This window comes from Podarcis raffonei, chromosome 8, assembly GCF_027172205.1.
Source record: "Podarcis raffonei isolate rPodRaf1 chromosome 8, rPodRaf1.pri, whole genome shotgun sequence".
Lineage (NCBI taxonomy): Eukaryota > Metazoa > Chordata > Lepidosauria > Squamata > Lacertidae > Podarcis > Podarcis raffonei.
Genome location: NC_070609.1, coordinates 50,252,179 through 50,269,659, shown reverse-complemented (window position 1 = coordinate 50,269,659; position 17,481 = coordinate 50,252,179). Strand labels below are relative to the sequence as shown.

At 44.5% G+C, this 17,481-nt stretch overlaps 1 protein-coding gene across 1 annotated transcript; it reads left to right on the top strand.

Annotated features, from left to right (window-relative positions):
• Window positions 1-2,550: 2,550 nt before the first annotated feature.
• On the top strand, window positions 2,551-15,498 carry LOC128419370 (cytochrome b-245 light chain). The gene is made up of 6 exons (XM_053399967.1): window positions 2,551-2,694; window positions 8,191-8,260; window positions 10,686-10,760; window positions 11,466-11,549; window positions 12,536-12,617; window positions 14,958-15,498. The coding sequence occupies exons 1-6, from the start codon at window positions 2,637-2,639 to the stop codon at window positions 15,150-15,152; spliced, it is 564 nt and encodes a 187-aa protein (XP_053255942.1). The 5' UTR covers window positions 2,551-2,636; the 3' UTR covers window positions 15,153-15,498.
• The last annotated feature ends 1,983 nt before the right edge of the window (window positions 15,499-17,481 follow it).

Genomic DNA, 17,481 nt, shown 5'->3' with positions numbered 1-17,481 from the left:
CTAAGCCGCCAATCACTACCTGCTTGCTTATGAGTCTGTGGTGGGTGGTTACCTTTTTCTCTCTTGAAAAAAGTACATAAAACTGAAGGAGGAAGTCAGAAGAGTGACAATCTTTCTCACTTCCTCTTTCAGCTCCATTGCTTTTCTAGGCTCCAATTATAATTCTACTGACTCTTAACCTGGGTCACTTGAAAAAGCAGCGTGTGCCCACAAGCACTCTTTCTCTCACAGGGCGAGGTAGGAAGTGCCTAGAGGGGATGGTACCCACCCTAGCTGCTAAAAAAAGTGGGGGCTTGCTTTTTTAGAAAATACAATTGTGGGGAGAGGTGTTAATGGTTGCCTTGTATTCAGGTAAGCCAAAGTATATCCCCCTCAGCGTCTTTTGCCTCTCTGTTTTCTTTCCAATCCTGTTGGCTGGTTTTATACCGCTGTCTTTTATACAAGATCCCATTTGGGTTTTTCCCACTAAGGTTTTACTTCCATTGCTACAGAATGTCATTTTTAACTTGTGGTTTTAAAGATAAATGAAAGTGATCTTCTGAACTGTGCATGCCATCTTTCTCTCTCACATCTTCTCTGTATGTACCAATTATCCGTTTGTTGCCTGTTGCCATCTTCCCCAAACTATTGGCTGAGCTGCTGAACGTTCCAACTGCGCTGAGTGAAGCTGTTGGCTATAGAATACTGGCAAACAGTGCAACTTCAGCAAGGGGAATTAGAGGTGAATTGAGCGAGGTGAAATCCATGCGAACTGGGCTCAGAAGGTCTATGCAGTCCTCTCAGGACACTAATAGTAGGGCACAAGTTGCAGGCCCAGGGGTGGGTGGGTTGTAGGGTGAGATGGTGGGGGCGGGATTGGGATTGACTGTGTTTTACTTGTATGCCGCTTTTCCACAATTAGCTGCGCTCAAAGCGGCTAACAGCAAACATTACACAACAAAAGATGGAGCACTGGAAATACAGATGTGCAAAATACAGAACATGTCAGCAAATTGAAAAATGGCCAAAGATCATCAAACACAGAATAAATACAATAGTACATAAATACAAGGCAAAACAGGAGTTAACTGACTGTAAAGTTTCTGGTGCTGGTCTTGCTGCACTCCAAGGGTGTGGCTTAAAGAGGAGACTTTCACCAGGCTAGATGACATACAGCCGACTCCCACCTCTCTCCTCCAGAGGAGCTTGACATCAGCAAACGGCAAATGTAGGGGAGGGCAGTGATAGCAGGCCTCTCTCCCCACCTTCTGGAAGTACCATCTGCTGGTGCAGGTCTTACAGCACTTAGGAGAGGAGCGAATGAGACAAGGAAGAAGCAGACAAAAGGAATTGGAACCATTGCCACACATGGAGTAGGGGAGGAGAGAGGCATGTTGTGTGGGAAGGAGTGAAGACGCCATGCAGACTTTGGGGCAACTGGAGAGCATTCGGTTTTTCAAATACGGCCTTGAACGAGCCAGGCAAATTTTGGGCTGCAGATCCCGTGCTGCCTGGCTGGATCTCTTGAACTAGTGTGGTTGCTCTACAACAACACACGTGAAGCTGGCTTTTACTGCACCCAGGCCACTGGTCCATCTAGCGCAGTCTTGTCTACACTGACTGGCAGCAGCTCTGCAGAGCTTCAGATAGCACATTCCTAACCCTACCTGGAGATGCTGCTGACTGAACCTGGGACCTCCTGCAAGCAGAGCAGATTCTCTATCACAAAGCTATGGCCCTTCCGCCTTCAGTTTCCCACAATTAACCCTCCTATTTGGATACTGCATTTGGAGGTGAATGCTGATCTTGGTCAATCCAGTTCCTGGCAATTGAGAGGAAGTCTCTTTTCCCCTCTGCTTACAGTTAGCAGAAAGTCTCCTCCTTCCCCAAGAGCCGTTGCACAAAGTTCATTTCTTGTCTGATTCCTGTTTATACCTGCCAATTTTGAAGCACAGCTTATGTTCTCCTGGCCTTATCCTGCAGCTTTCAGCACTTGATTCCCTACTTCGGAGTTTTGGGATGCAAAGCTTAGCATCTCCTTTAAAGGGGTGCTGCTGTTAAGTTCTTTGTCTCAACTTTTCATTGTTTATTAAATTCATGTGTCATCTTTTCTCCCAAGGCATAAAACACTTAAAATATCTTCAGTAAATAAAACGGATCCCAGTGATGTGATGGGTTCTGGATATGAAGAGGTTAATAAAAGTAGAGTATTGGAATGGTTTCAGTTCTACAGTGTTCTCAACAGCATCTAACATCCCACTGCTTTTTGGGGGGCGGGGAGAATCAATTTTAAGGGGCTGCGTTCACGTGGTTCTTTTACACTATGCTGAGGATGATTAGGGTGAGTTGTGTGAACTTTTTTGGCGCAGTTTTCCCCTGCACGCCTCTTGAGCTGAAGAATCCTGTGCAAGTCGAAAGCTGGCGCCGTTTGGAACTGGAGCGAGCCGCAGCGGCGCTTCGTGGGAATCGGGGCGGGAGGGACGGCCGAGACGCGTGTCTGGAGGGATACACTGGCGGAGGCCGGGCTGTTGTGGGGCGTTTCTGGCTCGGCCCGCAGAGGAGGAGCAGGAAGGGACGTAGGGGAGTTGGGGGGGAGAGGTGTCCGCCCAGCAGCCGGCTCCCTCCTTCACTTTCTCGGTGCAGCTGAGCGCGGCGCGATGGGGGGCATCGAGTGGGCCATGTGGGCGAACGAGCAGGCGCTGGCCTCCGGCCTGAGTGAGTTTTTTTGGGGGGTGGGGGGATCCGAGGAGGGAGGGGGGATGGACACCAGCATCACTCCTTGCCAAGTGGAGCCAAAGGGCCCCTGAGCAAGTGCAGAGTGTCCTTGTCGCCCCAGGCAAGGAAAAGCGGCGATGCCAGGTTAGAAACTGTTCTGAGCCCCCTTCCCGAAATCTTTCCTTCGCGAAAGAATTCGAGTCCCTCCAGCAGGTTTGTGGCCCGGGAGTCCTCTCTTCCTCCTCCAGTTCCCCCCACCGTGGTGTGGTTAAACCAGAGTAAATGAAGGAATCTAGACCTTGCCCACTGCAAGGGGCTCCATAGCCTCAGTCCATTTGCTTTGTGCCTGAGTGGGTGGGATTTAAAAAATTGGGGCGCATCTTTTAGTGGAGTAGCTTTGGGCTGGGGAAAGCAGGGGGACCGGGTTAAATGTGAGCGAGAGAGAGCCTGCCTGTGAGTTTGCAGAGCCAAGACTGAAATTCTCAACCCCTTAAGTTCTCCCTTCTTTTTAAAAAATAAAGAAATAAAATGTATTTGTTCCTAAACATTGAGCATTCCAATTAAACGTGCTTTTGTGAAATTCCCAGTATGTCAATGGCCAGCAATGATATGCCCTATTCCCCAGTAATCTCAAATTAATCTTGATGGAACCAAATCTTAAACTTTGACTTTGCATAGTGACTGCAACAGAGTTTCAGCTCTGCCTTGCCATCGGGTTTGTGTGTGTCTTGTGACTCTCTCTCCTGGATGTATTGCCTTGCTGTGTGGGAGAACAGTTCACCTGCCCTGTGGTGGTTATGTTAAACACATAACACCCTCCTTTTTTTGATGGGGGCATCCTTTTTAATTGGGGCACGAAGGAGACTTCTAGATTTTTGGAGGGGAAAGGACTTTAACCTGGCTTGGCTGTGACCATCAGAACCAAGGAGGTTTTTGTGCTTTCCTTTTGAGGAAGTGCAGTGGATGAAAATAAGGAAGGAAACTTGATGTTGCCATTAGCCCAGGAGTGATCTGTGCAGGCTAGGGCATTTGCAAGCACATAGCCTTCCATTTTCCTGTTAGTTAAGGTGGAGTAATCAAGAGCCATATTGTGTATCCATATTCAAAATCATTAGGGCTGATTAGTTGGCCAGCATCACTCAATAGGACTTCTTGCAGTAAGGAAAGTGATGGGGAAAGTGTGTGGTAACATTTGCTTTGATGGACCAGACTTCCCTGCACACAGAATAAATGTTCATTAAATAGTCAGCAACATATAATCTTCCTACAAACAAATCAGGTTGATTCCTCAATATATAGGTTGTTTCGAAGCAGCCTGAGACTCTTATCAAAACGGACAGCACACAAACATCCCAAATGAGGTTTTTTTACTGGGCGCATTGCTTAGCATCCTGCATCTGTTTGAGACAAGCCCCTGTACATAAGCGAAAGGGACCCCAGGCATTTGGTGGCTGAAGGATACTGTTCCTGACAACCCTGAGATCCATAAATGAAATAATATTTTTAATTGTAACTGGGGTTTAAAAAAACATTTTAACTATTTTAGAACACTTTAAAAAAATGTGTTTGCCAATCTGGGCTCCTTCAGGAGGAAGGGGGGATATAAATTCAATACATAATAAATAATCAGAACCCAGGGGACTACAGCTGAGCACTCAACAGAAATGTGTAAATGTATCCAACTTTCATATTTTATACCTTTGATAGCACAAATCTTTTTTTCAAATTTCTGCACCACGTTTAAAGCGTGTGGCTTCCTTCAAAGGATCCTGGAAGCTGCAAATTGTTAAGGGTGCTGGGAACTGCAGCTCTGTGAGGGAATAAACTACGTTTCCCAGGATTCTTTGAAGGAAGCAATGTGTTTGAAATGTAAGGTGCAGCCCCATGTGTTTGAAATGTACGCAGCCCCAGTCTAAACATTGTACTGTTTGCTTTGCATCTGTCAATTGCTATGTACTGTACGTCTTTCATACCTAAAACATGTACTCTCAACATAATGGATAGTTTTGCCTTGAGGCAATGTGAAAACTGGACGTATGTTTGTGTGCAAATACTTGCACTTCTGGCTGCAAGTGCAGTTGTTGAATTTGAGAGACATAGCATCGGCACATAGCCTGTGTTGATTTGCGTGTGCCCCTCAGTCTTATTTTGATGTAAAACAAAAGCCAAGACTCTAAAAATAAACAAATCTAGTTCACAGATAAAGCTTTCAATTAATCCTGGGATATCATTTAGCCCCTAAACAGACAGCATCTTTAAAAAGAGAGAATTTCATGGTACCATAAAGATAAACAGATTTCTTGCAGCATAAACTTTCATAGACTAGCTTTGTGGAGTGTTTATTTGTATGGCATGCTACAGTAAATCGTTTTGTCTCTAATTTCCCACAAGACCCTTCCTTGTTTTCACTGCACCATTATTTGGATCTTTTGAAGCTGGTATCTTAAGATGACGCGGAGCTCCTGCATCTTTGCCAGCTCCTTTAATTCCTGCATAGTTCGGCCTTCGTGCTGTAATCACAGCAGTGCACAGAACATCCCGTTTGCTTCCACAGGCCTGCTGGTTCAAGTGTGCTCGAATGCGTCCATCTGGCGCTCTGCTTGACGCATCCCAGATGTCCACCTGGCTCCTTTCAGACAAGGAGAGCCTGGCGGCACGGCCATGGCAAGTTCTTGCTTTTTAAAACTTCAGTTGCTCTGTGAACCAAAACACAAGAGGCAGCAGAAGGGAGATGTTTCTGGCTGCTTTCTTGAAATGACTTTGCTGCTGGGAGCCTCGTATGCTCCCTTGACAAAATAAGAAATGCTGCCCAGGTCAGAGAAACCAGCAGCCCCAGCCTTGAGTGCTTTTGCTGCAGAAGTGGGCTTGTTGTCCGTACATACAGAGAAAGTTCCTTTAATCTGGGTTAGTGTGTTCACACAGACAGATGAGGGCTTATGACCTAGCACCTTGCAAAAACTTTTTCATGAAATCAGTGCTTGCTCCTGTTCCACACCCACCCAGAGCAGTCAGGTGGTGAGGCAATGACAGACTGGGAGAAGGTTTCACTTCTTGGTTCTTCTTCCTTGCAAAAGATCTGATGGTGGTAAACTGGCCTTGTGGGAATTTCCCTGCAGTCAGGTGATCTAGTAGGAAGTGAGGCTCTAAAGGAAAGAGACCTGTCTGCTAGATCCCAAAGGGGACCCATCTAGTTCAGACTCCTTTTTGCACTGTGGCTAACCAGATGCTCCAGTGGAAACCGGGGGCAGACTCTGGTCTTTCACCTGCACCCTGCGCAAGACCAAAATTTGGCATGTCTCCACCCATCGCCTCCCATTCTACACATGCACTACATTATAGCTGTGACTCCCTATGGTGCCCCCTTGGCTCGGCTCCCACTGCGGGGTACTGGCCGTGATGCCCTAAATCTGCCTCTATGGGAACTGCCCCCTCCCCACCCCCCACAAACTTGGCTTATAAAGCGCAATATTGCCTACGCTGGCTGGCAGCAGTTCTCCAGGGTTTCCTATCTGTGCTCAGAGATGAAGGGGGTTGAATATGGCAGGTGCTCTGCCCCTGGGTTATGGCCCTTCCCTGAGCTTATATCCGCCCCCTGCACCCCACCCCCACCCTAAAGATTTCTTCCACTTTTGCAAACATTGCAGTTTCCCTGATGCCTCCTTCCCTCTTGCACCAAGTGGGTGACATTTTTGACTACGCAAGCACCAGCAGAGACAAAGGGTATGAGCTGATCCCAGAGGCAATAGCATACAGGCATTGTGTGACTCTTAGCCACTGATAGCCTCCTCCTCTGTGAATTAGTCTAATCCTCCTAGAAGGACATGAGAAAAGGGTGTGTGGAGCAAGACTAAGGGAGTTCTTAGTTTTGATCTCATCTTGTCCAGGAACACAACCAGATGACTTCCGCCACAAGGACATAAGAAGAAAAAGAAACCATCCTGTCAGATCAGGTCACAAATGTAAATTAATACAGCCTCCTTCTTCACAAGTGGGGCATAACATGTGGCTAAGAAGAGATGTTTCATTTAGGTCAGTCTAGATGCCCAGCTAGGGAGAAGTCTTGAATTCCAGCCTCTCACAGCATCCAACCAGATAGATGCCTTTGGGAAGCTCACAAGCAGGGTGTAAAAGGATAAAAGCCCTCTCCTGCTTCTGCTTCCCCAGCAGCTCTTTTTGTGGGGGGGAGGGTAGCCTGCCCTTGAACCTGGAAGCTCTATTACCATGGGTTGTGGTCTGCGGTTGATATAAGTCTCCCCTGAATTGGCCTCTCTTCTCCTTTTAAAAGTCATTGAAGTGAGGGGCCATTTCCACAGCCCCTGTGGCTGTAAATTCCACAAATGAATGACGTATTGTGTGTGTGTGGGGGGGGGAATCCTGCATTTTATCTGCCCTGAGTCTACTGCCAATCATTTTCACTGGGCAACTCCAAGCAAGTAATTCTTTCTTAACAAACAGCTTCCCATCCCCATTCAAAGCTGGGCAGTGTGGAGCCTGAGGGAACCTTAAGAGCATGGCTGAGATAATGTGTGAAAAGTGCTGTGAGCAATTAAAGAATGCCTTGCAGCACAAAAGATTATTATCTGCTGCTATGGGTCCTCCTTGCCCTCACACGTTTTCAGTGAAATAGCAAAGACAAAGTTTCCTCTGAACATGCACAGAGTTTCATTCATGGAAAGCAGAAAGTTAAGAAGCAGGAATTCCTGGAGGTGGGGAATGGCTGTTTCTTTGGGAGTTAATCTCTGCCTCTGTCAAAGGCCCCTCCTTTGTTTCTCAACCTGCCTTTTTGCCAAAGAGCATTGTGCATATTTCTGTGCTGCTTTTATCCTCACAACAGTCCTGTGGGGAAGGCCACACTCCCTGAGCTGCATGGCTGGGTAGGGAATGGAACCCGGGTCCCGCTGGTCCCAGTGCAACACTCTCTGACAGATGAGTGGGGAACATTTGCCAGTCCAAGGGCCGCATCTCCTTGTGGGAAACCATCTGAGGGCCGCATGCCAATGGTGGGCGGAGCCAGAGCCAAAAGTGGGCAGAGCAGCAGATGCAGATTTTACTTTGGGCACAGCAGGCTGGTTTTTACATACACACTTACCTACTCAGCTCACTCCATCCTCCATGTAGGCAAGTAAGAGGCATTACTAGAGATCAAGGACACATTGCAAGCCACGCAAAGCAGGACTGGGGAACAGTGTGGCTGCGGAGAATGCTAAGGGGCAAACAGAGAGGGCTGCATAAAGCCCCTTGGCCAGAGGTTGCCCACCCTGTACCAGCCACTGCACAGCATCACACGGACTCTCTAATTTTAAGTGGCTTTTCTGCTCTTCATTTATTTTTCTCCCGTAATAAATACATCAATAAATGTTGGACCATGAATTGTGAGCTGTGGGCTCGTTACATTTGTTTTGCTTGTTGGATTTTTTTTTCCTTTTCAATGTTGATTTGTGGTGGACTGTGGTTACTGGTAGGTAAGCTTGTGGTTTTTTTCTTTCCCCCTTTTAGTTCTAGTGACTGGTGGGATCGTGGCAGTTGCTGGACAGTTCAAAAACTGGCAGTTTGCAGCCTATTCAATGTATCCTTCCATGTGATATCTCTCTCCCTTCTTCTCCCCCCCAACCCACCCCCCCCGGATTCTGTAGCCGCAAGATGCCTTGTGAATCTGTTGGTATCACAGAATCAAATAGGTGGGAGGCACTTCAAAATCCATCTAGTCCAACTTCCTTTTGACCAGTTCCCCAGATGGTACAGCAGGAATAAATTGGGGTTTTTCTTAATCTGGTTGTGTGTGTGTGTGTGTGCTTGCAGAAATCTAGTGATTACAAAATTGGAATTTCTGTGACTGAACAATTTGGTCACTTCCCAGCACTTAACAAGAGGTGGAAGCAAGGTTCCATTGGACAAATGATGTCAAGGAAATAAAAAATAGTCGCTTTGCTTAATGCAGGCATTCTGCAGAAGTATGAGGATTGCAAAATGTGGAATTTCTGTAGCTGCACCATGAAAAGAGGGAAGAAGGTAGGTTCTGTTTAGTAAATGGTGTCCAGGAAGTTGCAGTTCCATAGCCAGTCACTGGCTGCTGGTGAAAGGGCAGAGCAGAAAGGGCTGAGTTGGTTTGTAGGTTGTGCAAAGGAGCAATGTGCACATGGAGTCGTATCCTGCTGCATGTGGGTTTGAGCCTGCCAGTCTGTGAGATCAAGCTCTCCCCCAGTTCAACCAGAGACTCAACAAATGCCCTTGTGCAGTTTGGTACTTCTCAGACTTAGTTTCCCACATGTAACACAGCAGTCAGAGGGGCTTTGTTTGCAGGAGCTGTTGAAAGGGTGAAATGGAAATGACCGTATCCTCCTCCGATCTTTGGGTTGTAGTGGGGGGATAAAACTGAGCAGAGAATTTGCAAAGATTTGGCCTGATGAGTTCCAACCAGTATGAAATCCAGCCTGGTCTGTTCTCTCTCCTGTCCCTGGACCATGTGTCCAGTTTTTCTGTTCTTCTACTTCCCTCAAAACTTTGGTGTTTGCTTAAAGTGGTTTTACTCCACTCTTTATCTGAAAAGACTCCCAGAGCAACCTAGGTGTGATTAATAAAAAACATGATTGTCTCTGCCCACAGACATGCAATTTAAAAGACATGGCACAAAGGTAAAGAGGAATGGGATGGGAAAGGAAGAGGAAGAGGAAGAGGGGAAAGCAAATTTGACAACCAGTTCTTAAAGGCACAAGGGCCATTTTATTCCTTCATCTGATTCCTGGTTCCTTTGTGTGAGAATTTCAGTCTGATCCAGGCTATACACATACAGTGGTACCTTGGTTTACAACCATAATCAGTTCCGGAGGTCCATTTGTAAACCAAAATAGGTTGTAACCCAAGGAGCGCTTTTGCCAATGGGGCCTCCAATTTTTCAATTTTTTTTTGGTAATCCAATTTTTTGATAATCCCCCCAAAAATGGGTTGTAATCCAAAAAAAAGGTTGCAAACTGGGACACGCACTTCTGGGTTTGACATGTTGGTAATCCAAAACGTATGTAAACCAAGACGTATGCAAACCAAGGTACCACTGTAGTCACATTTTGAAGGCCACATCCACAACATACATTTAAGGCACTATTATATCACTTTGTCAGTCATGGCTTCCCCCAAAGAATCCTGGGAACTGTAGTTTGTTAAGGGTGCTGAGAGCGGTTAGGAGATTCCATCTTCCCCTCACAGAACTACAATTCTCAGAGTAGTTAAACAACCAATCTTCTCAGAGTACACTGGAAATTGTAGCTCTGTGAGGGGAAGAAGGGTTCTCCTCACAACTCTCAGTACCCTTAACAAACAAACCTCCCAAGATTCTTTGGGGGTAAGCCATGGCTGCTTATGGGGGCATAAAAGTGAGCATAAAACGTGCAGGTATGACCCTAGTATTTGTCTAGCGTTTTCTATCTGCATGCTCCCCTACAGATAACAGGCCTCGGTCTCAAGGGGCGTACAGCCTGAAATAGCTTGCAGCTGTTTCAGTTTTGGTATTTTGGGGAAATTTTTGTGTTTGCAACCACAGTGATTGCAGAAAGGGATGCAGACTTTACCTCAGCATGCAGTCTGCTTCAGACAGATCTCTCTCCATGCCTCTTCCACCCCCTCACACAGAGGAAAGATTGTGTTGAGACAAACATGTGTGCTGCATGTGTGAACTGGCTCTTTGGCTTAATATTGCTAAGATACAAACTTCCTCCAGGTCACTAGTGGGACTTTGGAAATACTTTTTGTGTTGGAAAAACACACACACAAATTGTATAACAACACAACACAACACAACACAACACAACACAACACAACACAACACAACATAACATAACATATATACATTTTTAAAAACGCTTCTCTCATTTCCCGGGACAGAGCAAAGGAGGGATTTTGGGCTGTCCTGGATATCAGGGGCTACTCAGGAGAAAGCTTTCCTAGGATAATGGGGCACAAAAGAGATACCCCCCTTTCCTTAACCCTTTCCCCCAAAGAGCTGCTGGAGTCTTTATATGCCTGCTGGAGTACCCGAGGGGGAAGCGGAAAAAGGGATCTACGATGGAGCGGTGGTAAGTGTCTTTTTTAAAAAATGCTTTATTTTTATTTATGATTTTCAGGTTTATACATTTCAATAATTTTACAGTCATTCTAACATTTCAGAACTTGACTTCCTTCCCCCTATTTCTGTGGCTCCTTAAATTTATTTTTAATATCTTCTGCATATCCAAATTAACTTAATTTGATCATTTTTTGATCTACTTTAAATATATACTCTTATGAAACTGCATTACAATAATCCTGCCAATGTTCTTATCTGTTTACAACTTGTAAACATTCAATAAACCATTCCCATTCTTTTATAAGTATGGTGTCTAATGCCTTTTCATTTTTGACCAAGATTGTTATTGACATTGGCTTTCAAAATAGGCATTCATTTTAGTTATGCAGCCTTGTACCTGGTGTTGCTTGGGAATTCTAAGAACCCAAAACTCCAGCACACTTTTGAAATCAATGGTTACGTTCAGCACATTTCCGAAAGGGTCAGGCTGCCATCTTCCTTCAAAATGGCATCCAGTTGTATCCAAAGATAGACAAAGCCCTGCTCCTTGAGCTCGGGAACTCTCTGGTTAAAATCAATGTAGTTTCAAAAGGTTAGGTCTGCCTCCTTCATTCAGTATGGCTTTTGAGCAAGCTTCTGGGTATCACAGAACCCTTTGACAACTAGAATCTGTGTTTGTCATTGCACTCTCTCTTTTTACTCCCATCCCCAACAGTGGCCAGAAGTGCTTCACAACTGTCGTGAAGGCATTTGGACCCCTCACTAGGAATTACTACGTCCGGGCTTTCCTGCACATATGGTAAATAATTCATTCCACTTCTTGACTTGTCACCCTTTTCAGTATTTGGGGGGAAAATTAGACAAAACTTTCTGCTTTCTCTCTCCAGTTAACTGATGCTCACGTCTTATAGAGACTTGTGTGTTTGTGTGTGGCCCACATACCGGTACATGAAACTCACATGGAAGTCCTAACTGGATGTGGTCGGGGGAGCGGCATTACAGTGGGTCCCCTTTCCTTGGTTCTGCAATGTGGTTGGGTGTTTTGTTTACTCAATTGAATCTTAAGACGGTCATAAGATGTTGGTCACGCCTCCTTCTTACAGTGCATTCTCCCTTTTTTAATAAAAAAGAGAGCAAGTGTCTGGGCAGAAATCCCTTAAATGTCTGGGGGTGGACATAAGGTAACAAATTGCTGACATTGTTAATATAAAGAACGCAGAATCGGAAGGGGTGGGGAAGTCCAAGTTGGGATTTTTGTTAAAAAAAAAAAAAAATGGTTTCTTGTAAACTCTTTATTTGTCTGTAATGTATAAAATTTGGAAAGAAACGTAATAAAAAATATTATAAAAAAAAAAAAAATAAATGTCTGGGGGTGGGTGGGGAGATTTTCACCTTTTGAAATATGGGAACCCTATTACCAGCATCCATTAGAGCATCACAAGACGGCATTAAAACATTCCACACATAAATCCAGGCATTGGGAGGAGACTGCCTAGCTGGACTGCTGGGATTCTTGGAAGGAATGGCGCAACACAGGTGATGCTCTGCATATTTCATTGGTGGCTGGTGCCCATTGAGACTGATAGGGCAGAAGGCAGAGAGGTCAACAGTAGGTGGCGCCAGAGCCAACTAATTCTATCTTTGTCCCCATCATCCTTCTGCTGAGTTCATTGCATTATGGTTTATATGTAAATTGATTTGATAAGCTATCATAGAAGTGAGAAGTGGCTTATAGATTCTCTAAAACAAAGACAAATAAATCTCTCTCACTTATTCCTTTTGCAGCTTGGCCGTTCCAGCAGCATTTTTACTGGCCACGATCCTTGGCACAGTTTGTCTCGCCATTGCCAGCGGCATCTACTTACTGGTAAGCAGCCCCCACCACAACCCCTATTTGACTCCTGAATTAACAGCAGCAACAGTAATAATATATACAAAGATGTCAAATAGTTAAAATGATTTATATCTAATGGATCATTCAGTGTTTAGTAAACTGAATGATTGATGAGTTAAATTTAAATAAATGTGCATTTTACCACAGTGTCGCTCTAGGTGTCCTTTTAAGATAGTCAAGGAGAAAATGGAATAAATATTTGTTTTTTGTGGGGAGAATGGTCTCGGAGGATTATTAGGTCCTTGTCCTGAAAGTTTCTTGTAAAACAGAGTCGCCCCTGTTTTAAAGCTTCAGTCAGTTTGCACAAAAGGATTCTCCCCTATAATTTTTGCAAAGATCCAGGGCTCAGCTGTCTGATGGTTTTAGGCTGCTGGATCTGCAAGGCAACCTTTAGTTCCTGCAATCCTTTGCTTTAGAGCCTAGGAATGGCTAACAGCCCTCTAGCTCCCTCTGCTGGTCAGAGCTCATGCTACCTTTAAATACAAAATATGTTACTTCAAGTTGATAATTGAGCATATTCCAGTATTTCATGTGGAGCAAGAAATGACGTTGTACATCCTGGGGTTTATGATGCCTAGTGTGGTGTGGCAATTAGAGAGTTGGATGAAAGAAACCTGGGAGACCAGGGTTCAAATCCCTACTCAGGAGGCTTACCTTGGGCCAGTTACCAACTCTCAGCCTAACCTACCTCACAGGGTTGTTGTGGGACTTGAATAAGGAGTAGGAGGAGAAGCATGTGTGCCACTCTGAACTCCTTGGAGAAGAAGGTGGGATATAAAAGCAATAAAAATATGATGATGATGATGATATTGTATTAGTATCTCATTTTCTTATAAGCTTTTGTAGAATATGTATAATTTATGTGGTGTAAAAAGCTTGTTTAATCTTAACGGGGCATTTGCTATCGCTTATTTGAGTCTAACAAGATATTCAATTTTTAAAAGTGCTGAGGCCTCAGCTTTTTACCCCGGACTTTGACACCTGAGAGAATGTATTTTTAGGACTCACACTCTTCTCTTCACAATGACATTTATTTTTAGATTCCTGTAACCCATCCTGAGACCTTATGGTGAAGGGCAGGGAATAAATCAAATAACCATAATCAGAAATGAATATTGAAAATGTTTTGTATCCAACTGACATTTACTCAGAGTAGACCCATTGAAATAAATAGTTACATCCCTTAATTTCAATGGTTGTACTCTGAGCATGACTTACATTGGATACAACTTAATAAGTCTCTCCAAGGCAGAAATGTACTCATTTTTCCTCCAGTAAAGATTCAACACATTCCCCCCTTCCTCTCAAATCATTATTATTTGTTTTCAAACATGATACAAAAGTAAAAATAAAATAAACATCGAGCAAAAATACAATGCAGGTCCATCGATGCATAAAGGGTATCAAGAAAAACTGAAACAACTTTTTTAAAAAATACACAGTGTCTCTGCAATGAACTCACTGAGGCTTACATTGCCATCAGACCGACCGACTGGGGTGGGAGGGATGTGACTTGAATGGAGGCTATGGACAGAATGAGTCTTTGACAGAACAGGGATTTGCATCAGGGTTTACGGTAAATTCTGCCTTGAAGTGAAGTATCAGTTGCTGGGAATTGCTGGTGTAGAAAGTGCTGTTACACACTCAGGTTGTGCTTGAGGATTTCCCTGTGAGAACAGGATGCTGGACTAGATGGGCCTTTAGCCTGACCCAGCAAGGCTCTTCTTAGGTTCTTTATGTTCTTATATTGAGTCCAACCATTTATTCCTCTAGTTCAGCATCATCTACACAGATGGGCAGCAGCTTTCCAGGGTTTCAGGCAGGGGACGATTACCAGCCTTACCTGGAAATGCCAGGAGCTTCTGCATGCAAGGCAGATGCTCAACCTCTGAGCTATGGCAAGGATAATATAGGGAACTTAGGAAGCTCCTTCTCCTGAGTCAGGCCATTGGTCCAACTAGCACAGTATTGTCTACACTGACAGGCAGTGGCTCTCCAAGGTTTCAGGTGGGAGTCGCACCCAGCCCTACTTCTGTGGTAGATCATCTGCTTTACATACTAAAGTTTCCAGGTTCTATATGTGGCGCCTCCAGGGAGAATTAGGAATGTAGCCTTGCCTGAAGCCCTGAGGTGCTGTTGACAGTCAATGTGGACAATACAGAGCTAGCTCAACTAATCTGGTCTGACTTTGTGTAAGGCCTCAGACGCTCCTGTGAACCTGGGACCATGTGCATGCAGAAAATAAAAATAAAAATGGGTCTTTTCCTTGAGATACCCTTTCCTCCTCAAATCTCTCTGGGCTTTTTCCTCCAGGCTGCCATCCGTGGCGAAGAGTGGCGTCCCATCGAAGTGAGGCAACGGGAACCGCTACAAATAGGAGCCACAATTAAACACCCTCCAACCAACCCACCCCCACGGCCTCCGGCTGAGGCTCGCAGAAAGCAAGCGGGCGAGGTAGAAGCTGCAGCCCAGGATAACCCGCTGCCTGTTGTCATCGAGGCTGAATGAATGACAGGCCGGGCTGGTGCCCTCGAAGGAGCCTGAGGGGGCTTCTTTTGCTGTGCTCGGAGCAGTGGGGGAGGAGTGGCCATTTTGTGGTTGATCTTTGGATATCGTCCTCCTCTTCCAGCTCTGTTGTCTGCCTCTACAGATGCTTCTCCACAAGCCAGATTCTCCTCAGTCCTGTCACTTCCCCCAGTTTGTTCCTGGCCAGGTAGCTGCCATGCTTGTTTCACGACAGGGCCCAGCAGCGGCCATATTGTTCGTCTCCAGAATACCCATTGGAGAATTGTGAAGCTCCAGGCACGGATGACTCCAGCTGGCATCCTGAGAGTGGCAATGGCTTTCTCTTTTCTTCATGGGGAACCTTCCGTTCTCTCTAGGATTCCCCATGTTTTTACTTTGTAATAAAAATTACCTGGTTGGTTGGTTGTCTTCTTTGTATGGTTGCGTTTCTTTGCTCTGTTTCACTTTCTCAGGGTTTTCTACATCCGTGGTTTATATATACATATGCATGATCTGGTTGGCTTGACTGCCATAAATTGGCAAAGCAGTCTGGCTCTCTTTTTTTTAAAATAAATGTTTATTGAAGTTTTTACAAATCAAAAAAAAAATAATTCATCATTTCAGATATAACATTGCCATAAATGAGGCTCACATAAAAAACAGAAAAACAAAGATATATAGCAAAAAACGAAAAACAGAAAAAAAGAAAAAAGAAAAATCCACTTTCTTACATTTACAAAATTCCATACCCCTCTGTCTTGACCTCCTCACATCCCCCTTTTTTGTGTTCCTCTTTGTTCCAATCAAATTCAGCAAATTCAAACCCTTATTTAAACCATACTTAAATTTATATTCTTCTAATTATATGTCCCATTTTTTCATTATTTTAGCCCATTCCTCATCTTATATACTATGACATAATATTATTCTGTTCATAACCCCTTCTTCTTTTTAACATTCTTCTTTTCATTCACATTTAGCCAGATCCCACAAACCCTGTTACTTTCACTTCCCACATCATATTAACACTCGAACATTTTGCAGTATTTTTGTAAATAGTCCTTAAACTTTTTCCAATCCTGTTCCATCAATTCTTCTCCCTGGCAAAGCAGTCTGGCTCTCAAGCAATTGCAACTTCAGAAATTATTTGCCTCCTAAATTAGGCTGTGAGAATACCTGGTGGACAGCCACTCAGGTGTAGATTTGTACTTGTATATGCAGGTCATCTCCGGGTTAATGTGTTTGGGTTTGTTTGCTTTTTTGTGAAGTGAAGGAAGTAATTGGCTTCATGCTTTCTGAACCAGCATTTTGCGACTGGCTCCAGGTACCGCAGTGGAGGGCAGACTTCAGGCTTGAGGAAACTAATTTGTCTTTTGCTAGATCCCTGAGGTTATTTATTCATTTATTACATTTCTATACCACCTGTTCCTCCAAGGACCTCAAGGTGGTGTACATGGTTTTCCCCTCCTCACTTTTTCTTCAGAACAGCCTTGTGAGGCAGATTAGGCTGAGAGACAGTGTCACCCAATGAACTTCATGACTCAGGAGGGATTCAAACTCTGGTCTTCCAGGTCACAGTCCAACACACTTTTCGTTACACCACACTGGAACCAGGTGCAAAGAGCAGAGCGTAAAATTAAAAGAACGTGGTGCTACCAAGCAGTTCCTAAACCCAGACATTTTTTTCAAATACCAGAACTGAGCTGAACTCACACACATGCCATACAACTATCCTTTACTGGTTAACCCATGTTTTCTTCATTTCAGCAATCTGATTTAATCATCATATTCTTCTGTGTATCATATTCTTGCTATCATTTTTGAACAATTGAGTGTCAGAAATCTATCTGTTGCAAATAATCTAGGGATCTGCCCATCTCTGAGTTAGTGGACCTTGGCAGTTGTAGCAAAATGCAACTTAGCTCTCCATATGCCCAATGTTTACCTGTGCTTAATGTTGGCTACCTGTTGTAAATAACATACGCGGGAGGATAAAGCTATCAGCAGCTATGAGCCATCATGGCTACATCCTCTGTTGGAGGCAGTATGCCTCTGGGGGCTGTTTGCCAAGTGGGGAAGAATGCTGTTGCTTTAAGGTCCTGCTTGCGAGTTTCCCATTGGGGCATCTGGTTGGCCACTGTGAGAACAGAATGCTGGATTAGATGGTTTACAGACATGATCCACCAGATTCTTTTTAAGTCCTTATTCACACAGTGCATAGTTAAAACTTTGACATTTTCTCCCACAAGAGGTAATGGTGGCCAACCAGGCTTTAAAAGAAGATAGACAAATTCATATAGGAGGAGGTTATCAATAGCTACCTCCAGTATTG